Source organism: Capricornis sumatraensis, chromosome 13 (genome assembly GCF_032405125.1).
Source record: "Capricornis sumatraensis isolate serow.1 chromosome 13, serow.2, whole genome shotgun sequence".
Classification (NCBI taxonomy): domain Eukaryota; kingdom Metazoa; phylum Chordata; class Mammalia; order Artiodactyla; family Bovidae; genus Capricornis; species Capricornis sumatraensis.
The window spans coordinates 55,340,672-55,366,093 of record NC_091081.1 but is presented as its reverse complement, the minus strand read 5'-3'; the positions used below and the strand labels follow the sequence as shown (position 1 = coordinate 55,366,093).

The window sequence follows — 25,422 nt, the reverse complement described above, 5'->3', positions numbered from 1 at the left end:
CTAGAAGATTTCTGTGAATTTAGACTTTCAAGTTGGTGTTTCTCAACTTGCAAGTCAGCCATTCAGTCCCTTAGCCTGTTGCTAGGCAACCCAGCACAGTTTTTAATGTAACCCACCATATACCATTTCAACTGCCACTGTTCAAAGATCAGCTTCCTAGGGTGCTTACAAGGGAGATCTCGCTGCAGGGCTAGCTTCAGAGGCAGGCTACCTGTGCAGTCACTGAGCTTAATGCCCTGCTGTCACCATCTTGAAATTCTTAATAATTTTTGAACAAGGTGCCTAGCATTTTCATCTGGCTCTGGGCTCTGTCAATTATATAGCTGGACCTGGCTGGGTGGACCTTACTTGGCTACAGTAACCCTCAGCTCAATAGATAATCAAGGCTTCTCAAGTTACCAAAGCCATCTTTCCCTGGTCTCTATTTTCACAAAATAATTCCAAGTACAAGCTGCTTAAGAAGTCTTTTAGAACATGAAGTACACAAGAAAATAAATAACCCGCATGCTCTCAAGAGCACATTTGTTTTTAAAGATCTACACTTAATAGCACTGGACGGGCCACTGCCCCAGTGCATGCTGAGTCAGCAGAGAGTCTCAAACAGCCCAAGGTGGGCTCTGGATACAGAAAGCTCTTCCCAGACACTGTATCTTGGAGATGAGTCATCAGTGCACAGGAAATTTTTCCTTGATGAGGAAAAGCCTTGCCCTCTTTTTTTCTCTTGAGCTTAGTCAAATGGAGCACTCTGCTACAGCAGGTAAAAGGCTTTAAGTGTTTTGAAATGCTGTAAAATTGGCCTTTATGGAAGTATTTCCCTGACCTAGCTTCCCGGGAGATGGTCAGTTACAAAGAACAGACTGTGGCTAAAATTCACACAGATATGCAAAAACTCAGCAGGCAGAACAGAAAAATGCTATCTATTCATGCAGCTGACTGGGCCTCTCTTGGAATCAACACATGGCACCTTTCTTATTACACTGCCTGCAAAAAAGAGCCCATATGGAAAGATCTTGGTAGCTTAATGTCTCAGCCTTCAATGATGCTCTTAATAGAACTGGATCATTTATCAGCCTCTCAATATTTTCTGTAGAGACGACTATCACAACGTACGTAAGTAGCCGGCACTCCTCCTCAGAAATCTTGAAGAGAATCTGACCTGCTGGGAGTCCATCAAGGGGCAGAATTTAGCTAAAGCATCTCTAAACTCTCAGCTCTGAAAACTGAGGTCTTGAAAAGGTCACTTTATGTGGAGGAATTAGGGAACTATAATGTGTACCCCTAAGGGCTTCCCTCATAGCTCAGTTGGTAAAGAATCTGCCTGCAATGCAGGAGACCCTGGTTCAATCCCTGGGTCAGGAAGATCCCCTAGAGAAGGGATAGGCTACCCACTCTAGTATCACCTTCTTTTATAAAATTGGCAGTTGAAAGAGGACAGAGAAGTACCAGTGTAAGAGAATTTTCTGTGTATCTGCTTTAGGATTTAAACAAGAAGACAATTCTCCAACAGTCTCTAGTCTGGTAATGTTTCTGCTGCAAGCCTCAATGCCTCCTCTCACTTGGTTAAAGGGAGATGGGATGGACTGTGTCTAAACTGCTTTCCTGCGGGCAGATCTGAACCCAGGCCTGACATTGCCAGAAAGTTACCTGTCGTATCTCCTCTTCCTCCTCCCTCAAACCCCTTGGAGGGTAGAGTGCTCACCTGGCCACTCAAGAGGCTCTTTTCCTTCTAATCACATTTTGAAGAGGGACCACATGAGATGGGATAGAAAGTGCCCTGAGGTTTGCACAAGACTAAAATGATTTTGTCATTAAAGACATTTTCAACTGCGCTTCCCAAAGAAATTTAAGCTAAGGGTCTTCTAGTGAGATAATTTTAAGTAACCTTTAAAGAATAGTTGTTGCAAGATGAATTGTCTTCCTTCAAGCCAGTGTGAACTCGAGGGGAGGCATCATCTTTATGGACGTGACTTGTGTTATTTCGGAAACACTGATCTCTGAAATGTGTTAAAACAATAATACAAATATCAGGGGATCATCAATCTCAGCATGTTACAATCCTGCCACCTTGTGGTGACTCTTTAAAGTACATATGGGGAAAATATGAAGGGATAGGGTGTGCTTGCTCCATGTACATCTCTGCTTGGCAGGTGACAAGCTGTAGGCAGACAGGACTTGGGTAGGGAGTCTAAACATGGCCATGCGCCTGGTGGGAGCAGCCATGCGGTTGGAGAGGATTCGGAAGGAAGCTGTGCTTCCCGTGGCCATGTTTAGGCAAGTAGATAGAGCCTCGGATTGGCAATGGAGCTTAACATTTTCACCTTCATCCTGTTACTCAATTAATTTCAGATCAGAATAAAGCAGGGGTCACTTCCAACTGCTGACTGTTGGGTGACATTTAGCAATGTGTTATTGGATTCAGAATGACAAATGATTGGTGGATAAGTGTTGCTTGACTTTAGATTGGTGCAGAGTAGAGACTTAGTTGTATTGACCAAAACTGGCATCTCTGTTCTTCAAAGCACCAAATGATGAATGATTTAAAAATTGCATAATTGAAGTATAATCTGCAAAAATACTGATTCACTATGCTGTGTACCTGAAAATGATGTAATACTATAAATCAACTATAGTTTAATAAAAAATAATTCAAAATAGCATCATTTTCTTCTTTCATGAGTCAAAAATTCTAAACAAATGAGGGCTAAAATGACTTCTTCAAAATGGGATGCGTCTTTGTGATGCTGTTCTTTCGGCATGAATACTAAGCAGAAGATAATTTTTATGGTACAGACTTACCATACTGAAATATGGTAAAAATACGGTAAAAATTTTAATATTCTGAAATACAAACCCCCTGTTCAAGTTGTTTACTGAGAAACTGAGTTATGTTAACTCTTTGAATATAAGCTCTTTTGGTAAACAGTGGGCATTTGCAGTTCCATTTACACACTAATGTCTGAAGAGTAATTCTTTGCGGTATGGAAAATGTATGTTTCTCCTTTAAATACATATCAGTATCCACTCGATTTATTGGCCAGGACTGTACTTAGCTTTTAAAGTCATAGCATTAAATCTTCAGGAGGAATAGCTTTCTTTTGCTCTATTCTTTTCTACTTCTTTTTCACAACTCCCCCAAGAGCCCTGAACTGCAGGGCTTCTCATGGCTATTTATCCACTCCTCTTAGTATTCGCATTTTAGACTTTGAAATTCAAAGTTCAACATTCCAATAAACTTGAAGTTTAAACAAACAAAAAAGAACAACCACGCAGCCAGTGCATTGTATATAAACCCACACAGGCCACATTAGTTGGAAAGACTTGGTATAAACGGCATATATACCTGCAGAGAACTTGTCACATTTTGATAATTTTCTGTAGTACTAGAAGTCCACACTCTTATCTACTCTTATCCCTGCTGTCCTCCATGAGAAATATCCACAAATAGATACAGAATTTTTTTTTTTTTATCCAGCACTAAACAGGCTAAAGAATAAGAGAGCAGTACAAAGAGAAGATAGCTACCACACTATCGAATGAGATAATATGCGGAAAACATGCACTCTGATCTATGATGGTCTGGCATGTATTAATAATAGGATTGACATAATCCATTTCACAGGGCAGGGCTTTCTCAAAATACTCTTAAATTGCCCTGGAGGAGAGTGATCATTGTCCTTGTGCTGTAAGTTGCTGGTAGGGACAGGTATGACGTTGTGAAGAAGGAAATGAAGGAAGCAGAATAGGAGAGGATGCTGTCAACTGTGCTGGAACACATAAGGGAGACGTAGATGGGTAGTTGCCACTTCTGGAATTAACGCGTAAGTCTTAATTCTTAAATAAATTCCTAAAATTCTGAATTTTGATTTTAAAAGAGAAAATGGTGAGAATTGAAACTGATAGGAGACTTGAGAGATAATAACCATATCGTGTTGGAGTTTGTTTAAAAATGGAATGCTCACCCCCTTTCCCTAACCCTTGCTCTCATCTTAGAAGTGTGAAAGGTTAAAGTAACTAGTTCTCTTAGAAGAAGGGTGGAGTGTTACTGTGAGCAGGTACTTTGCACACAGTGTATAATCTAGGCCATAATGATCCTTGTTATGCCAAGAAAAATGCCAAGAGTCATAGCACTCTTTTTCAACAACACAACAGACAACTTTACACATGGACATCAATCATCAAATGGTCAATATTGAAATCAGATTGATTACATTCTTTGTAGCTGAAGTTAGAGAAGCTGTATACAGTCAGTAAAAACAAGACCAGGAGCTGAATGTGGGTCAGACCATCAGCTTCTTATAGCAAAATTCAGGCTTACATTAAAGAAAGTGGGGAAAAACCACTAGGCCAGCCAGGTACGATTAAAATCCCTACAGATACACAGTGGAGTTGATGAATAGATTCAAGGGATTACATCTAGTAAACAGAGTGCCTGAAGAACTATGGACGGGGGTCTGTAATATTGTACAGGAGGCAGTGAGCAAAACCATCCCAAAGAAAAAGAAAAGCAAGAAGGCAACATGGTTGTCTGAGGAGGTTTCACAAGTAGCTTAAGAAAGAAGAGAAGCAAAAAGCAAAGGAGAAAGGGAAAGGTACATGCAACTACACACAGAGCTCCAGAGGACAGCAAGGAAAGACAAGAAGGCCTTCCTGTATGAACAATGCAAAGATATAGAGGAAAACAGAAGGGAAAAGATTAGAGATCTCAAGAAAATTAGAACTCTCAAAGGAAACTTTCATCCCAAGATGGGCACAATAAAGGACAGAAACGGTAAAAGCCTAACAGAAGTAGAAGAGATCAAGAAGAGATGGAAAGAATATACAGAAGAACTGAACAAAAAGATCTTAATGACCTGGATAACCACGATGGTGTGGTCACTCACCCTAAGCCAGGAATTCTGGAGTGTGAAGGCAAGTGGGCCTTAGGAAGCACTGCTGTCAGTAAAACCAGTGGAGGTGATGGAATTCCAGCAGAACTATTAAAAATCCTAAAAGGTGATGCTATCAAAGTGCTGCACTTATGTCAGTTATATCTGCAAATTTGGAAAATCCAGCAGTGGCCACAGGACTGGAAAAGGTCAATCCTTGTCCCAGTTCCCAAGAAGGGCAGTACTAAAGAATGTTCAAACTACTGGACAATTGCACTTATCTCCCATGCCAGCAAGGTTATGCTCAAAATCCTGCATGCTAGGCTTCAGTATTATATGAACCAAGAACTTCCATATGTCTAATCTGGGTTGAGAAAAGGCAGAGGAACCAGAGATCAAATTGCCAACATTTGCTTGATCATAGAGAAAGCAAGGGAATTCCAGGAAAACATCTACCTCTGATTCGCTGACTACGTTACGCTAAAGCTTTTGACCTTGTGGATCAACAAACTGCGGAAAACTCTTAAAGTGATGGGAATATCAGACCATATTACTTGTCTCCTGAGAAACCTGTATGCCGATCAAGAAGCAATGGTTAGAACCTCGTATGGCTGTTTATTGTCACTGATTTATTTAACTTATATGCAGAGCATGTCATGAGAAATGCAGGGTTGGATGAGCTACAAACTGGCATCAAGATTGAGTGGAGAAATATCAACAACCTCAGATATGTGGATGATATCACTCTAATGGCAGAAAGTGAAGAGGAACTAAAGAACCCTTGACGAGGTTGAAGGAGGAGAGTGAAAAATCTGGATTAAAACTAAATATTAAAGAAACTAAGATCATGGCAAATAGAAGGGGGAAAGTTGGAAACAGTGACAGATTTCCTCTTCTTGGGCTCTAAAATCACTGTAGATGGTGACTGCAGCCATGAAATCAAATGACATTGCTTCTTGGAAGAAAAGTTATGACAAACCTAGACAGCATATTAAAAAGCAGAGACATTACTGACAAAGGTCTGTCCAGTCAAAGCTATGGTTTTTCCAGTAGTCATGTATGGATGTGAGAGTTGGACCATAAGGAAAGCTGAGCACTGAAGACTGATGCTTTTGAACTGTGGAGTTGGAGAAGACTCTTGAGAGTCTCCTGGATTGCAAGGAGATCCAACCAGTCAATCTTAAAGGAAATCAACCCTGAATACTCATTGGAAGGGCTGATGCTGAAGCTGAAGCTCCAATACTTTGGACACTTGACGCAAAGACTCATTGGAAAATGCCCTGATGCTGGGAAAGACTGAAGACAGAAGGAGAAGCAGGCAACAGAGGATGAGCTGGTTGGATGGCATCACCGATTCAATGGACATGAACTTGGGCAAACTCCGGGAGATGGTGACAGGTAGGGAAAGCTGGTGTGCTGCAGTACATGGGGTCATGAAGAGTCGGACACAACTTGGCAACTGAACAACAATAACGACAATCCTCAGAGTAAACATTATCCTCTTTTTCAGTAGGATTTCCTCCATTTAGAGAAGACAAGGCGGTTATTCAGTGAGCCCCCTGAGTTCACTGAGTAAAGGCAGGTGGGCTACAGCCGATGGGGAGGCAGACCTCTGTCATGGATCACTTGGACTGAAGACCTAGTTTGTTTGCTCAGTGACTCTCAATGTGGTTGAGCTGAGAGGGGCTCACGCAGCCTGTTTCTCTTCCCCACTGAGGAAATCAGCTATATAACTGGTGGTTGTGGAGAAATAAATGCTGGAAAAGCTTTCCAATTTATCTTTTAAAACATTTATGAAAGCAAAACACATTTAAGAATATTCTTTGAAATGCTGAAAATCATCTCTGGACCATATCTATCATCTGCTGTTAGCATCTGATGCATTTTTTGAAAAGGTTTTTCTTATGTGTTTTTCTAACTATTGATATAGATATGATGATGCAGAATACAGAGTCTTATATCCTGTTTTCCCCACTTAACATAATGTCATAAGTATGTCATTTTATATTGTTTCCATGGAAAGATTTTAAGTACAAGAGTATGGTGACATATTGAAACTTGCATTTTATGGATCTGTTTTCACACTTCTAGGTACCACTAACCTGGATGGAGGTTAACGGTGTCCCCTGCCAAGCTTCTAATTTTCCATCTTGGAAGCTAGCCAGTTGTAGTCCATAGTTGCAGTCCATACTTGGCACCTATCCTGACTGACCTCCTTGCATATTTGGTTACTGTGCTATTTGTGGTAATGTCTACTTTCTCAAATATGTCTCTCAGTTTATGTTTCTCTAGTAGGCTCTTAATACATATTTGAAATAAATGCCATAAAATAAATGATGATATCTTACCCATCTTTGCATTTTGTAGGCTCTTAGTAAATATTTGTCATAAAACATAGCCTTTAAAAAGTAGATACTTCTCTCCACACACACACAAATAATGAAAGAAAATGAAAGAAATCAAATTAAAAAGAGGAAATATATATGGTTCCATGATCTGAAACTCTGAAAATATGGTACAACCCAACAGCGATGAAAGATTCTAAAATACACAAATTTGACCACATCGTCATAAGTATTAGAATGTGCCAGTCCGATGTTCTGTGAGTCTTTCTACACCAACCCACAGGACTGCTACTCAACCTCTCTTTCTCTTTTGTTTTCTCTATTAAGTGGGTCGCTCTTTTTTGTAGAAGTTAAACACACTGCTGAGAGAAAACTGGAATTAGAACAGAAGGTTATAAGAAAACTTAAATGAGTTAAAATCTCCAGTCCAGATGTGAAAGGATCTTTGTTTTCAGAAAAAGGAGGCAAATATGATCTCTAGAAACCACACAAGCATATGCTTGAGATCTCCTAAAAGGTTGTGTTTTAGAAACACAACTAAGAAAGGTGATCACTAAAAAGAGAAAAAGAAGGGTGACTGGTAGGTCCAGCAGAGTTATTCACCAATAAACCAGACCAATTCAGTGTTTACTGGCCGAAGGAGCCGACTCAAGAGAATTTCAAAGGCCCTCAAGGTTTTGGTTGACCAAATACGGTACCTAATGAGGAGCTGATGGCATGACACGTCTGCTTAAAACATTAACACAACCTCAGGTGTATTAGTGGGATATGGCGACAGACCAGTGGAAGGAGGAACTCTGCTTTCCTCTGAACCGTGTTCTCCATTTTGAGTAGTATGATCTATTCTAGGTGCCATATTTTGAAAGAGATATTTCAAATATAAGAATATTATTGGTGGGAATAACAATATTAGCAAGTAAGAAAAATGCTTGAGATAATGAAATATTTAGCCTGGGAAAGGAGAGCACAGCTGTTTTCAAATGCTTGAAGGGACGTTAGAGAAGATAAAAACTTAATGTGTTTGGCTACAGAAACACAATCATTACATGGAGGTTATAGGGATGTGGTTTGACTTCATTATAACCAATGGCTTTCCTACAACTAGAGCCTGCCCTTTTACACTGGAAGAGCCTTGTCAATGGAATGTTCAAGCAAAGTCTGTAAGTCCACAAGTATACAAAAAGATTCATGTATTAAGATGGCAATTGGACCAGCTGGTCTCGAGGGCTTCTGCTTTTTATAATTTTAAGTTAGTTGTTCAGAATTTAGGATCCACTTTCTTATAGAATCCAAATGGATATTTGCATCCAATGTCTAAAAAGCTTATTTTACCCACAGCATTTTTAATTCTTTAATTGACTTGAGACCAAGGAACAGATATGAAGGATAACAGTTCAGAGAGTGGTGTATGAGGGAAAAGGGGTGGGAATCATTCACCTTCCCTTTGCTGGGAGAAGTCTAGCATAAAGCTATATTATGGAAGCACTAAGGAAACATTCTAAAACCCATGTGGCAGATCTCAGCATGTCTTAGGAGAAAAGCAACTCCTTGAACTGATCCCCAAATGACTGATAGCCTTTCACTTGCTAGCTGTGCTGTGAGATCAGAGGTATTTTCTTCTGTGAAATGGGGCTAATAATACTTCCAACAATATAAATAAATAAATTAACAACTTGTGGAAATCAAATGAAATAATGGATATACTATGCCTGGCAGAGTACTGGACACATACTAGTTACTTAGTAAATGCAGAAAATTCTCACAGTATCTGGGGCTTCCCTGGTGGCTCAGGGGTGAAGGATCCACCTGTCAATGCCAGAGACAAGGGCTCAATCCCTGGTCTGGTAAGATCCCACATGCTGCAGAACAATGAAGCCCGTGAGTCATAAGTACTGAGCCTGTGCTCTGGAGGCCAGGAATCACAACTACGGAGCCCACGTGCTGCAACAACTGAAGCCCGAACGCTCTGGAGCCCAAGTTTCACAACTAGAGAAGGCACCGCAATAAGAAACTCATGTACTGCAACTAGGGAGTAGCCCCCTTTCACTGCAGCTAGAGAAAAGCCCACAAGAAAGAATCTTCCTACAGTATCTATGCATGCACACCTTTTCTACTTTTCAGAGAACTTCCACATATACTATCTCATTTGATTCTTATAATAATCCCATCATTAGGCAATGTAGGTATAATGCCCACATTTTACAGAGGAGGAAATGATGACTGGAATAAATGGCCAGTTTGGCTTCTCATTTAATAAATATTTCTAGTGACAATGAGCACACCACTCTACAGAGCAACTAATTCCATCATGAAAACTAACGAAAAGAACAAAATGCTGGAGAGTTTCAAAATCTGCACTCAAAGTAAAATGTTCCATCTGTCAACTGGCAAATATTATAAGTACGGTGCATATGCTGTCAACAGCAGGGTGAGACCTTTGGTGGTGAGAATGAAAATTTGTATAACCTTTGGAAAAAGCAATTCCTGTATATGTGTTGAGAATCTTGGCTATATTCTTCACTTGGCCTCATAATTACCCACTGAAGAATCTGTTTTAAGAACATCATTAGAAACAATGAGAAAGTCTGATGTATAGAAGTGCTGATTAGAATACAGTTTCTAGTAGTAAAAAACTAGAAATGCTCTAAATGGTAACTGCTCAGTGAGCAAGACCGAACCTGTAAAGACAAAGTGTTGCTGTGATAAGGAATCAGATTGTATAATCAGACCCACTGGATTAAAATTCCTATCCTGCCACTTACTGACTGTGTTTGGGTTTACTATTTAGGCTAACTAATTCTTAATTAACTCAGTTAAAAATGGGGTGATGATGTATATGTATATATTTTAGACAGCTGTTAGGAAAATTACTTATAATATTGAATAGAAATTGTTTAAAAGCTGTCACTATGATCATTACTATATGGTAATTATGCCATTTATTAAATGTTGAATATAATGCTAGGTGTTTAACAAACATCTTTTAAAAAACTCTATACTCACCGTACAGATGAGTTAACCGAGGGGAACAGATTGGCTAAGTAGCTTTGCCAATTCATACAGATGTGCTGGGATTTGAACCTAGGCAGTCTGACTCTGGACCCGTGCTCTAATCAAGGATACACGTACTCCCTTCCATTCTATGAAGCATTTTTTTATATCTCTCTCACACAAACATACATATACATATACATTATATTAGACACACACATTGGCAAGATGTTTTTAAAACACACATTGGCAACTGGTTTTTAAAAACAGAATACCAAGTTATATACATGATATGAGATCTACTATGTAAAATGCAAATAAAAGGGGCTGAAAATTGATATGATTACCTCTGGGTGGTGCTAGTATAGGTGGATTTTATTTTTGATTCTGCAGACATTTCTGTGCTAACTTTTCAACTGAAAACATGTGCCACTTTATAAACAAGAAGATTAAGGGAGACAATAAATATAAATGAAAGTAATTCAAGGAAGGCGTAAGGAGAATAGGTTTTCATAGACAGGTGACCCTTCCTCTAATTCTAGCAGTAGAATATACTGGATATCCTGAGTAACTTCTCTCAGAAAGTGACTACAAACACAGGGGTAAAATGAGAAAGCAATGGGATGTAAACACCTACGTGTGTCAGAAATGGGGTGGGTGCAGGAACCGCGGGGGTAGGAACTGGCTCTGGCTGGATAACTGTTTCAGCTGTAACTGTTCCATCTTCCTCCTCAGGGCGTTTCTGATGGGCACAGCGACCAATGTCTGCGTTTTTGAAGGATACAGGCTGTGCAAAGTCCACAGGGCTAAGGGAACATAATGAAAATTCCATATTTTCTCTTAAGTTTCATTGTCCTGCTTCCCTACTGTTACATCACATTTCTCCCTTCCCCTTTTAAAGGTCATCAGTGCAATTAAACAAAAATGTGACCTGAAGATCTTCATTGTTTCCCCTCTCCCCCACCTCATGGTTTTGCATAACGCAGATGCAATAGCGATCGTCCTATGGGAAAAAAAAATAAAAGTAACAAGGAGATTCACTTACACAGAGTTTATAACAAGGTTCCATATACAGCCTTCAAAGGGAGGAATATTTCTGAGTGGGGAAGGTTGAAATTCAGGTGGAGCGCCCCCAACGAAAAGCTTTTTAACTTCTATTGCCTGTTCCACTGTCAGATTTTGCATATGCTTTCTGTCTTCATCCACTTGAACAGTAAATATGCTGATAAAATATTGAAAGTAAACAAGTGTAAAACACACAGTGTCCTATACAACTAGAAATCAAACTCTCTCCCGACACCCTGCACCCCTTCTTCCAGTAGCTTTTAAGAGAGCCAAATCTGATGATTCGGAGCTTGTCACTTAGCGAACGATATTGTTTCTCAGGATCTTGCCCCTCTGCCTCCCTTGTTAGCTCTCCTAGAGAGTTTCTTGAAACAAGGCAGTGGTGTAGCTACAGCATTAGCCTCTGGTAGTGTTGACAACAGTGGTCCTACACATGAGCCGGTGGAGTGGAGGCTTCTGTGTGGGGTTGTAATGTTTAATCGTATGAGGCTCAGTCAGTTTAGCACAGCATGGGGTCATGTTCTGTTTGGCTCTTTATTTCTTGGTTTGTGCCAGCTATTATCTTCTTGCTAGGGGACAAACTGTACTCCTGAGAGCTCAGATTGTAGGAATCAACAGCAAATGCTTACTGGATGTTTTATAAAGAAAGTAGCTGCTGGCTTTTGAATGGAAGAGGCAGGCTAGAACGCCAGGCTAATTGTTCACTGCAATGATTTTCTTTAGTGGCTGTTTCATTAACATCCTTAATTTGCCTATGAGAGATAACTTACACATTACTAATTGAGAACCTCATGCTACTTATTCATTCTATGGATCCTGGGGAAGAGAATCAGGAGGCAAAGAATTCTGCTGATGAAAATGACCAAAAGCATTTTCTCTTTTGTTCTAGAAGCAGGTTTTTAAACTTCAATCCCAATAGTCAGCATGGGGCCCTTAGTCATAAGTGTTAGTCAATAGCCTGAGGATCATGAATGGGGATTACTACAAACTAACTCATATCTGGAGAGAAAATCTGAAACATTTAGGCTGCAAACTCAGTTCTAAAATGTTATGTTACTTGATTTTATAAAGAAGAAAAAACACACATAGAGTTAGAAACAATAAATCAGGCAAAGATGCTCTGAAATGGGAGTGAACAACTGGCCCACATTGGGACAATTCAAATGTAAGAGAACAGAACAAAAACCAGATGTTGTTGTGGCTTAAAATGTCAGAAACATCTTTTTAACAAACATCTTTAAAAAAACTCTATACTCACTGTACAGATGAGTTTACCAAGGGGAACAGATTGGCTAAGTAGCTTTGCCAATTCATACAGATGTGCTGGGATTTGAACCCAGGCAGTCTGACTCTGGACCCGTGCTCTAATCAAGGATATACTTACTCCCTTCCATTCTATGAAGCATTTTTTATGTCTCTTTATTGCTCAGGTGGTATGGAGGGAGCAGATTGGATTTAGTTTCAAAGGCAAAATAGGGGGAATGATATATTGATGTTTTGCCAGACTTTGGAAGACTGTGTTGGCAAAATTCAAGAGTTCAATCTTATTGTTAAGAATGTGGGTGGTTTTATGAGACTTTTAGAAAACCACTCACTTATGGATATGTGTGACTCATTGAGAAGTACCCCTCATACTCCCTCTTTTTTTTTTTTTTCCCATTTGCTAAAAGTAATCTCCTATATGCCAGTGTTCCTCAGGGTTTGAATGAAGGGTTTAAGCCACCATTAAATACTGTCTGAGGAGAGCAAATCTCTGCTTTTGATTAGAATTTTTAAAGATCCAGAGGCTCTCCTCTTTCTTATGTGGACTCTCTCTCGTCTGGTTCTGCCCCTAAAGACCACAACAATGGCCCTTACTGGATCACAGGGTGGAGATCTTTCAGATCTCCATGAACTTTCAGAAGAACAGACTGGACTTAAGCACTAGTATGAACCACCTGCCAATGCAGGAGACATAAGAGACACAGGTTCCATCCCTGTGCAGATCTCCTGGAGGAGGAAATGGCAACCCACTCCAGTATTCTTGCCTAGAGAATCCTCATGAACAGAGGAGCCTGGCAGGCTACAGTCCATAGAGTCAGAGTTGGACACAACTGAAGTGACTTAGCATGCGTGAAAGCTTACTAGCTGTGTGACCTTGGGTTAGTTATTAAACCTTGCTCAGTCCCATTTGATTCTGTTATAAAAGGAGGATAAGAACCCCTACTCTGAACCACAGAAACCATTAACTAAGGCATTGCGCTGAGGTTGTATTACTTAACAAGGACACTGTTAAAAGACTACAGTTGAATCCAGTTTGTATTTTACAGCCTAAGAGCATCAAATCTAGGTCATTTATCTAGCACTTTGTAAACAGGGATATTGCATGTTCTTCATGATTCTGGTGTGTTTTTTTAAAAGCATTTATTAAAAAATTCTTTACTGTGGACCTACTATGCCCAAAAAGGATTATAAGAATCATTATAATACTATTAACATTGTAATATGTCAGCTGTATTTCCTTAAAATTTCAATAGTTGAATCTTGAAGTTTTATAATATTTTATCACTTATATTCAAGTTATTTGTGTGAAATATTGATCTAAGAGTTTTTTCAAATCACTATCAAATGAACTGTGTACATGGTAAAAGATATTAAGAGAAGTGCCCTGAAATTTACAATTTACATGAGAAGCAAAACCTGAAATTTTTAAATTGAACGTATTTTGGATGGCTAGAAAGAAATAATTGGGTTGCAGTATTCAAATCTTGGTCCCATTCTGGAAACCTCAAATAACTCCTGAAATATTTGCTCCAACTTTGTTGTCTTTAGCCTAATTCTGTACCTGTGTGAAGAATGCTTTCATGGAGAATAGCTATGTGCCTAAGCTTCTACTCCAGGCTCTTAGGGTTTACTGTTTTTATCCAGTTAGAACTACTGGCCATTTAGGTGGACTTCAGGAGGAAGATCAGAGGGCCAAGCAGTTATAAAAGGCAGAGGATCACTGGAGTACTAGGGAATTAGACACCAAAGTACAGGAGGTGAAATTTTTGCAGAGGGAGGAGTAGAGAAGGAAAGAAAATGAGAAAGGAAGCGTAAAGAGAGTAAATACTCAAAAGCTTGCCTCTCAATTTGATAAAAATCTACTAACTTTATGAGGTGGTATTGTTTGAAGAAAGGAAACAATTGACATCTCTAAATAGTGTTGGAAGAAAGCAAGTATTTCCAAGTTAACAAGAGTATCATCATCAACATCAAGTAATACAAACCTCTGAGGTCACAGAGGTAAGAATAAATACCTAGCAAGCACAGATGGAGGTGTTAAAGTCAAGTATGCTGCTGCTGCTAAGTCGCTTCAGTTGTGTCTGACTCTGTGTGACCCCATAGACGGCAGCCCACTAGGCTCCTCTGTTCCTGGGATTCTCCAGGCAAGAATACTGGAGTGGGTTGCCATTTCCTTCTCCAATGCATGAAAGTGAAAAGTGAAAGTGAAGACCCCATGGACTGTAGCCTACCAGGCTCCTCCATCCATGGGATTTTCCAGGCAAGAGTACTGGAGTGGGTTGCCATTGCTTTCTCCGAAGTCAAGTATATCTGGGTTTAAATCCTGCCTGTTATTTACTAGCTATGTGATTTGGGGCAAATTAGTTAATATTTCCTCATCTACAGTGAAAGGATATTAATACATATCTCATATATATTTAGAATACCTAAAGGACATAATTTTTGTAGTATTTGACACAGGGCATGCCATAAAATTGATATGAAACATTAAAATATGTTTCTAGGCGATGTTCTTAGGGTCATTAGTGATCTCTGGCTAATCAGTTAATTGAAGCACTTGTTTAAAGGATAGGAGATAATTGTCTTTTGACCTTAGAGTGCTGAATGAGACATTATGGTGGCAAATGAGCTCTTGCTTTGCCACAGAGTGTAGTGACAACACACTAATATGTCTAATACATTATCCTTTAATTAATAGAGAATGGCACAACAGTTTGTTTATATGGCCAATTAACTGAATGACCAGTTTTCAGGGATGTACTATACTGAGATTAATCAAATAAAGGTTGGATTGATGGCCAACAGCTGTGAAGCTGGCATACTAAAATACCCTTCTTGAAGAGACACCTGTTAAAAGGACACCTTAGCATAACATCAAAATGCACTTGGGAATGTCAGAATCCTTTCTCTACAAAATAACATATTTTGGATGATTTTTTGGCCAACTATATTTCTCAGATCTGCATTTGCTTCTTGAAATTATTTAAAAACCTTAAAAAAGTTTTTCCTACAATAAGAAGGACTAACATTTGGCAAAGGACCTGAAGTAAAGCCTAGAAGACTTGCAAAATCAGTATTCCAGAGCATTCCTTAAGGTTCAAATGAGAACATTCAGTTTGCATTTCTCTTCAGAGACCCTGACTGCAATATGTGCCTGGAAGATTAGTAAATGTTCTTAGTTTGTCCAAATATTGATCCCTCATTTGTCTTAATCATGGTTTCTAAACATTTCAGTTAGTAGATACTCCGTAATTGACTGAGCATTAATTCAACCCAAAAGATAATGCTCTACATAACAGAAAAATGCAAAGCAAGGAAAGTTTCTTTACTTACAAGACATTGTTATTACTTATTTAAACTATTGTCCACACAAGAGGATGATTAAAAAATGGTGGTCTTTATAGAATAACATCTGGCTGCTTGACCTTTTGCTACACCTTCATACTGTTATATTTAAAAGTTTTCTCTATGTTTTGAGGTTTCATCAAGTTTGATTTCCAGTTCTTTTCTGTTTTCAGTCTAAATGGATTGTTGGCTTGGAGGTCTGAAGTCTGGGCTTCTGTTTTTCTCTAATTGTCTTTCTAAACTCACCGCGCTTGTGTGCTTAGTTGCTCAGTCGTGTCTGACTCTTTGTGACCCATGAACAGTAGCCCACCGGGCTCCTCTGTCCATGGGATTTCTCAGGTAAGAATACTGGAGTGGGCTGCCATTTCCTTCTCCAGGGGATCTTACCCACCCAGGGATAGCATGTGCATCTCCTGTGTCTCCTGCCTGCATTGCAGGTGGATTCTTTACCTGCTGAACCATCAGGGAAGCCCCTTACCCTGAGCTGTCATACACTTTGATGGAAAAAAAAAATCAAATAACAAATGACTTCCTCAATAAAGTAAGCATAAAGTACTTCAGCAGTCTGAAAAAATAAGACATCAGCTCATAACACTAACAGCCAATTCCCTGACTCAGGGCTGGGAAGCAAGTGTTCTGGTGGCTCAGCAGAGAGGCAGCCTCTGTGCACTGATGGCAAGACAGCAGCCTCTGCCCTCTCTCAACTCTGGTCCCTCACAGAGCTGTGGCGCAGGGACCCCGCACACCTTGGCAGGGGCCAGGCATGAGGCTCGCACAGAACAGGGCCCCACGGGTCCTGCAGCTGCTGCCCTGCTCTGTATTTGTGACAGATTTCTAAGCAGCTGCCATAACTGCCTTGGAACCTGAATGAAATGGCAGCTGCCAAAGGCTGTGGGCCCCAGCTGAGCTGCTCTGTGCCGTTTCACCACCCACATATGCTTTATTTGAGAAGAGAGTATTTGAGAGGTGCAGAGGGAGAGATTTTTCTTAGCTATGGCTTCAGAAGATGCATTTGGTTTTCCAGAGGTGGAGAGTAGAGCTGCTCAGCAGAAAAAACGTTAAGAATAAAACTCCTAAGGGTCAAGGTAAATGAAGTCCCCAAAGTATGAAATATAAAGAAGACAAAATTAAGCTACTTGACAATTCAGCAATGTGTCATCTGTCCATACACACAAAGGTCCAGCTAAGGACTAAGGCGAGCAAAAACGTGCGTGTTAGTTACGACAGTACAGTCAGTCGCCAGAACTATTGTTACCCTCTAGTTCTCTCTACATGAACAGAATGCTCTCTCCCGTCGTGAAACAGACTCGGCTCTGGTTTGACGACAATTTTCCTCATTGTGCGCGCCCCTGTGGAGAGATGCACTTCCAGACGTCCCTTGTTCAGGAAGATCGCATAATAGACCTGCAACAGCAAATGGTTATTGAAGACGAAAGGAGTCTCATCTAGGACTTAGCTTAGTTACCTGAAAGAACGGCAGATTCATCTGCTCTGAGAGCTTACCTGAGAAGTTAAGACTCAATATTTTCTTACAGAGTATTTAAAGCAGCTGGAAATAGCTTTACAATCACTTACCATTTTTGCTTGTTAGGTGATGTGGAATGGGAGATAGTAAGGGAGCCATCTCTGCAAAGCAGATTTGCCATGCTGAAAGGAACAGCTGTGCTCGCATTGGGCTTCTAATTCATGAAACCCATCAGGAAACAAAGGGGGTTAATAAAACCCCTCTCCCTTGCATTCACAGATGGACAGCTAGCTTCTGGAAATCAGGTCTCACTCCCACTTCTGGGCATTTTGAGTGTTTAGATTTCAATGCCTTCTCTAGGCTGGTGGAATGGATTGCTATCACCAACACCTAACTTGTCTCCCACATTTAGAAAGAAGGCAGACAATTTTTCATCCACAAACACAACTGCTTTCTTCTTGTCACTGTTACTATAGCAACAGTGTGGTTTTTGAGATCAGTTTGTGAACCCCAGGGAGCAAACTGAATGCAGTCCTCATCCCCAAAGCTGACACCACCGTATGCTCCTTTTCTAGTGGAGCACGGGCCCCCCTGCCACACACGATCAGTCGGTCCTCCGTGAGTCACCACAAGGCGGTGGAGATGGTTTCAGTCAAATGTCACAATGTCTCCAACAGTTTGCAAAATCGGCTGTGTTGCTGCATGTTCCATGCAAAATGGCCAGAGGACCTGGATTAGTGTCGCCATCCATCAGAAAGGGGCAACTGCCATCTAAGCACTCGATTAAAGTTTTTTTTTTTTTTAGCTTATTGAGGTCTCAAACCCCGTTAGCAGAACATAATCACAAATGTGATTGTGAGTATCAAAACTGGTAGCTTTGAAAAATAAAGTATGTCATTTAACCAGTTTGATTCTACAACAGAAATGAGTTATTTAATATTGTTTCCTCTTTCGGACAGCAATAACAGTGAGATTTTAAAACAGATATTCATTTAAATGTTGAAGCATTAACATGTTATTTCTAATTTGTACTATAGCACTTAATATCTTCTCATTTTAATTGTTTTAATGAAAAAGTTTTATTTTAAGAACTATCCTGACAACTGATGATTCAAACCTATTTGTTTGGTTCTGATGAGGAGAAATCTGAAACTGAGAGGTGGTATTTAGTTACTTGACTGTGATCCAGGGCATAGATATCCTTTAGTGAAAATCTATCTCAGAAGGTTTGATCTGGTCCTTTCATTATAATAACTGGCTTATTATTTACATTTATTATAATAAATTTTTTGTTTTTTGGATTAAAAGGCAAAGACTTTGGGAGAACATTTTTATTATACTTATTTCATACTTGCTATGCACAATATAAAATGAGATAAAACATTACTTCTTCTCCCTCTAATTTAAAAAAAAAATTTTTTTTTTCTTCCCAAACAAATTAGTTTCTTCCTTAAGGTCATAGGTTATGCTTTTACATTTTCTTCTAAACATTTTAAAGTTTTTTTCCTTTCATATTTAAGACTTTAATTAATTGGGAATTAATTTTCTGTTTAACATGAAATAGAAATTACTTCATTTTTTTTTCTAAATGGATAACGAATTGCCCCAGAATCATTCCCTGAAAGGTTCACTTTTTTCCCTGATGATGTGCAATGCCACCTACTCCCAAATGTCATTTCCATCTATATTTGGCTCTCTCTTATTTATGTTCCACTGACACAGAGTTATCCATGTATTAATACTACACAACCATGATTCAAAACTGCTAGAACAGTCCTCCAACTTATTCTATTTCATAACTTTCTTGGACTTTTGATATTAATTTTAAAATTTATTCTGATTTTCAAAAAGATAAGGTGATATTTTCACTGAAGGCAAACCTACATATGATTTTATGGAGAATTGAAATATTTTTAACACTGAGTCTTTCCATTAACATAATGACTTTATTAAGTAGTCTGTTATACATTTTCAATAAATTTTATAATTTTTCCAGTATAGGTCTTATGTTTGTTTTATTTCTTGTTAAATTATATATTTTTTTCTTGTACTATATTTATTAATTCTTTTCTTATTGCATTGGCTAAAACCAGTATAGCAATAATATTTATCTTTTCTTGGGCTTGATTTTATAGGAAATTTTTATGTTTTCCTATCATTCTCTTTTTAATTTACTGTCTTTTGTTATTGTTATTTTTGATCACGAATGGGTGTTTAGCTACAAGTGTTCTCTATGTCTAGCAAGATGATTATATGATTTTCAGACTTTCTAATATCAAACCACCTTTGTGTTCTGTAGATAACGCAAGTTACTCATGGCTGTACATTTTTGGATTTTATTTGTCACTACAGGCGAATGACATGAGGTACTGACCCTCCACACAGTCAAAAATCAGAGCATAACTTATAGTTGGCCCTCCCTTTACTCAGTTCCTTCATATCAGATATTCTGCATCCTCAGTTTCAGCCAACCTTGGACCATGTAATATTGTTGTATTTACCATTGAAGAAAAAATTCACATACAAGGGAACCTGTGTGATCAAACTCATATTTTCAAGGGTCAACTGTATTTTGTTATTTTCTTTTTTTGGTGGTGGGGAGAAAAGAATATTATTACATACTATTATTAAATAGTGGTTTAACTTATTAAACTTTAAATGATAAAAGTGATTTTAATAATCCTATAATCAGAAACAATACAACCTGATTCACAGGGATGCATGCATATTTATAAAGGACATGTTTATAAAGTACTCTATGCTTTGGCCATGGCAGACTAGGTAATTCCTAAGAACGCTTTCACTGAGAAAAACTAGATTAAAAGGAAAAAATGTGTTATCTTTAAAAGTATGGTTGAAAGTACTGGAGGAATATCCATGCAGTAAAGACTTATGGTGCCTAGACGTGGACAACTAAGAGCTAGCTTTTAACAGAATTGAATGGCTAGACGGTAGGAAACAAGTTCACAAAGCAGACTCTGTGTAGGCTTTATTTTGATGTCACTTTTGTGACACTGTGTTGGTTGTGTTTTTTTTGTCTTCTATCCAGGTCCATTCTTTGCTTTCTTGGTGTCCAGAGAAGGTGGAGCAGTTAGGCGCCAACAGACTGCATCATGTTAGCTAGTGAAACTGATCCAAAAGGAATTTAAATTTAAGGGTCCCCCATCTGGATATCTACAGAGTTGGTAGGAAACGGGACTTAGAAGAGAATACTAATACAATTTGAATATATTTTAAGCGTTCTCTCTTTATATGTTCAAACTCATATGATATATGGGTGTAAATACAAGTGCACCTACACCTAGAATTGACCAACAGAAAAATCCTTGGGGAGATAATTGTCCTAAGAAGATGATAATAGGAATAAATAATACAAATTTAAGAAATACAAAGACAATTTATAAATCCTAAATGCCTCTCCTGGGTCTCTTTGTAAAATAATTGTTTTATACAAGCATTAGGGGAAATGCATTATTAATTAGGTGTTGTATTTATTATTATTTTATTTTTATTGTATTAATTAGGTGTTGTAATTACCTGTCCAGTTTGCCGTCGTTTTCTCCTAGGTGGAATGGGTGTCCCTCCGCTTCCCAAGAGAATGATCCCAGACTCATTCTTGGTGCTGAAGGACAGATTGATTTCTGTTCCAACATCAATAGGCACAGGAGACAGCTCTACAAAACCAGGCTTGGGGAAGCTAACTGTGTAAACATTCTTCGGGTAAAAGCAAAGAAGGGAAGAAAGCGTTAGAAATGAATGAACACTTAGTTTCTCCATCTCACTCACCCTTCTCAATGCACTCAAAGTTACTGTGAAACATATTGTCATGCATGACAACTCAGAATGAGTGAAAACTCAGTTACACTTAAGAGCAACTGAAGAAATATTATTCCAAACTGTAACGTTTAATTTTCTGAACAGTTTAAGTTAAAATAAAACTTTGGGGTTCTGCTTTTATTCTAGAACTTTTTATTTGAAATATAAAAGACGATTACTGATTAGCACTAATAGGTAACATTTTCTTCTGATTTAAATCTGTCTTGCTAAATCTTCCTTGAAAACACTCTCATTGATCCCTTGAATCCTTTTACCAACTAATTGCTTAGGTTTTATAGCTAAGTCTGACCATGGTCTCTGTCTGCATTCTTTCTCAGTGATGAGTTGAGGGTAAAGATGTTCATTGCTACTAAACGTATAAAGACACTCTGGAGGAATTTTTTAAAAATCAGATACAATTTATATTTAAAAAATAAATCAAATATTTCATAGTTTACTTTTCTTAAAATGAAAACAGTATCAGCCTTTGCTGATAAAATTGAAACAGTAACATTGTAGACAGTAACATAGTACAAAAAGTAAGAGTGTAAAAATCACTCCCGTCCCAAAGCTGTGTAGAAGCATATAACTTTCTTTCTATATAATCCATTCATTCATGGATTCATGCAGCCATGCAGTCATTCACTTGTTTTATCTTTTACAGCCTTGCCCCTTTCCTCTCTCCTCCTCTCTATATTCATACTGAATCATGACAGGTGCGTTCATTTGTAACTCCTTTTTCTCACTTTATATGTGGGGGGTATCTCTGTCAGTCAATTTAGATTCCAATCTCACTTTTAGTAGCAGGTCATTCCATTGTAGGAATGTGCAAGGATTTATTTAAGCAACCCCCTGTAGCTGGGCATTTATAGTGCTTAAAATGTTCATTTGAAAAGTCCTGGATTTTGCTGGAGTGAAAACAAGGAATCTTTTAATGCAGGATATTTTCCCCCACAGTGTTCCAGGCTAAGTTAAGTGACATAAATGTTGTAAAATGTATAGTCTGTTTTCAATTCCAATTTTCAAATCATAGAGTCTTGGATAGTTCAAATAAAACTACTGTGCAGACTTTTTAATATTTATCAAATATTTCAATTTCTGCTTCATATTTTAGTAGCAAATAATTCCTGGTTACTGAAAAGTACCTTTACAGAACCATCATTTCCACGTATACAGGCTATTCATTTCCTGGACAGTTTTCCATTCTTATGTATATATCTTTTGCATGTGGATGAGAGTCAGGCTTTGGAAGATTAAAACTCTGAGCAAAAAGAGGTCAGTATGGATTCTTAGAGATTAAATTCTGTATATACTTTCCTTTTTCCTATTTCCAAGCTTCTCAGGGTGTGTATCTATGGCTACTTGCAAGTCAGGGACTGTAACCAGGCACAATGAAGACCCCAAAAGTTCTGTTCCAGTCTTTAAACCTCATAGCTCAGCGGTGATTTTCTCTCTTTTCCCAAATCCCTTCGTCTCCCATCACAATGCTTTAAAATAATTTTAACTGGAGGAAGCAGCTAAAATGAAAAGTTTGGTCATAGCAGGATAATTAAAAATTTGTAAGTGTGATATATTTATAGACTTCCCTGGTGGCTCAGACAGCAAAGCGTCGGCCTACAATGTGGGAGACCTGGGTTCGATCCCTGGGTCAGGAAGATCCTCTGGCGAAGGCAATGGCAACCCACTCCAGTACTCTTGCCTGGAAAATCCCATGGATGGAAGAGCCTGGTAGGCTATAGTCCATGGGGGTCGCAAAGAGTCGGACACGACTAAGCGACTTCACCTTACCTTACCTATGATATATTTACCATTTTATTTTTATTTATGTTTAAAAAACTACTTTTTATTGATTTATTCATTTTTGGCTGCTCCGGGTCTTTGTTGCTGTGTGCACACTTTCTCCAGTTGCAGTGAGCTGGGTACTCTTGAGTTGTTGTGTGGGCTTCTCACTGTAGTGGCTTCTCTTGTGGAGCATGTTTTCTAGGGCACAGGTTCAGTAGTTGTGGGGCATGGGCTTATGCTCGGAAGCGTGTGGGACCTTCCTGGACCAGGGATGGAACCTGTGTCCCCTGCACTGGCAGGCAGATTCTTAACCACTGGACCACCGTGTAAGTCTGGCATTTTCTTTTTAAAAACAAACCCATTACTTTTAGAATTCCAGACGGTGACTGCAGTGATGAAATTAAAAGATGCTTGCTCCTTGGAAGAAAAGCTATGACCAACCTACACAGCATATTAAGAAGCAGAGACATTACTTTGCCAACAAAGGTCCATCTAGTCAAAGCTATGGTTTTTCCAGTAGTCATGTAGGGATGTGAGAGTTGGACTATAAAGAAAGCTGAGTGCAGAAGATTTGATGCTTTTGAACTGCGGTGTTGGGGAAGACTCTTGAGAGTCCCTTGGACTGCAAGGAGATCCAACCCGTCTATCCTAAAGGAGATCAGCCCTGAATATTCATTGTAAGGACTGATGCTGAAGCTGAAACTCTAACACTTAGACCATCTGATGCAAAGAACTGACTCATTTGAAAAGACCCTGGTGCTGGGAAAGATTCAAGGCAGAAGGAGAAGGGGACGACAGATGATGAGATGGTTGGATGGCATCACCAACTCGATGGACATGAGTTTGAGCAAGTTCTGGGAGTTGGTGATGGACAGGGAAGCCTGGTGTGCTGCTGTCCATGGGGTTGCAAAGAGTCAGACATGACTGAGTGACTGAACTGAATTGAAAAATTTACTAATATTCAATGATGATTATTATCAGATTTTATTGGGTTGATTAATAAGCTTGCTCAGGTTTTTTTGTAACATTTTATGGAAAAACCTAAACAAAATTTCTGGCCAATCAATATAAGACAGAAGAGCTGTGACTTACATTTCTCTCTCTTATGGGTTAGTGCCTATTGAAGAGTTGGTGGAGAATAGCCAAGTGGAATCAGGGGCTGCTAGGCTGCTGCAGCCATAAAGAAAAGATACTGAAGATAATTGATAACAGGGGACTTTGCAGTCCCATCAAAGCCAAGTCTTTGCAGACAGTTCCCACTATGTGCCATTTTCAAAGAAAAGGAGGCTTGACTTCTAAGCTGTGGACAAGATGTTAAATACTAACGATCATGGTATAAACTATTACTTGTTATTTGGGTAAACTCCTAACGTATTCCAGAAAAAAATTAAGGTTGATAATAAAGCTATATAAAAGACATGAAGGTAAACTAAATCTAATACAGATGACATGATAATGAGGAAAAGACAAAAGTAGTGTTGGAAAGAAGAAAGAACCAGAAAAGAGATTAATATTAAAAAGTACATACTATGAAGTGCTGTACATGTGGAAAGATAATTTGGAATCTTTTATAAAAGTTCAGTTGATCATGATAAATTTTAGAAGTACTTCAATCTTGCTTTATCATTTATGCAGAGCTAAGGCTAGGGTTGGGGCTTCCTGGTGGCTCAGTGGTAAATAATCTGCCTGCCAGCACTGTTTACAATAGCCAGGACATGGAAGGAACCTAGATGTCCATCAGTAGATGAATGGATAAGAAAGCTGTGGTACATATACACAATGGAATATTACTCAGCTATTAAAAAGAATGCATTTGAATCAGTTCTAATGAGGTGAATGAAACTGGAGCCTATTATACAGAGTGAAGTAAATCAGAAAGAAAAACACTAATACAGTGTGCTGCTGCTAAGTCGCTTCAGTCGTGTCCGACTCTATGTGACCCCATAGACGGCAGCCCACCAGGCTCCCCCATCCCTGGGATTCTCCAGGCAAAAACACTGGAGTGGGTTGCCATTTCCTTCTCCAATGCATGAAAGTGAAAAGTGAAAGTGAAGTCACTCAATCGTGTCTGACTCTTCGCAACCCCATGGACTGCAGCCTACCACGCTCCTCCATCCATGGGATTTTCCAGACAAGAGTACTGGAGTGGGTTGCCATTGCCTTCTCCACCAATACAGTATATTAATGCATATATATGGAATTTAGAAAGATGACCCTATATGTGAGATAGCAAAAGAGACAGAGATGTAAAGAACAGACTTTTGGACTCTGTAGGAGAAGGCAAGGGTGGGATGATTTGAGAGAAATGCATTGAAACATGTATATAATCATATGTGAAATAGATCGCCAGTCCAGGTTCAATGCATGAGATAGGGTGCTCAGTGCTGGTGCACTGGGATGACCCTGAGGGATGGGATGGGAAGGGAGGTGGAAGGGGGGTTCAGGATTGGGAAAACATGTACACCCATGGCTGATTCATGTCAAT

General features: G+C 39.0%; 1 protein-coding gene across 1 annotated transcript in view; it reads right to left on the bottom strand.

The window, feature by feature from the left end:
- LAMA2 (laminin subunit alpha 2) overlaps positions 1–25,422 on the bottom strand; it is a 674,179-nt gene that overhangs the window by 12,858 nt on the left and 635,899 nt on the right. Inside the window, exons 55-58 of the mRNA XM_068984950.1 lie at positions 20,877–21,053; positions 17,130–17,278; positions 11,247–11,423; positions 10,839–11,007 (exon numbers count right to left, since the gene is read on the bottom strand). Coding sequence (XP_068841051.1) covers positions 10,839–11,007; positions 11,247–11,423; positions 17,130–17,278; positions 20,877–21,053 — 672 coding nt within the window. The remainder of the gene's footprint in view (positions 1–10,838; positions 11,008–11,246; positions 11,424–17,129; positions 17,279–20,876; positions 21,054–25,422) is intronic.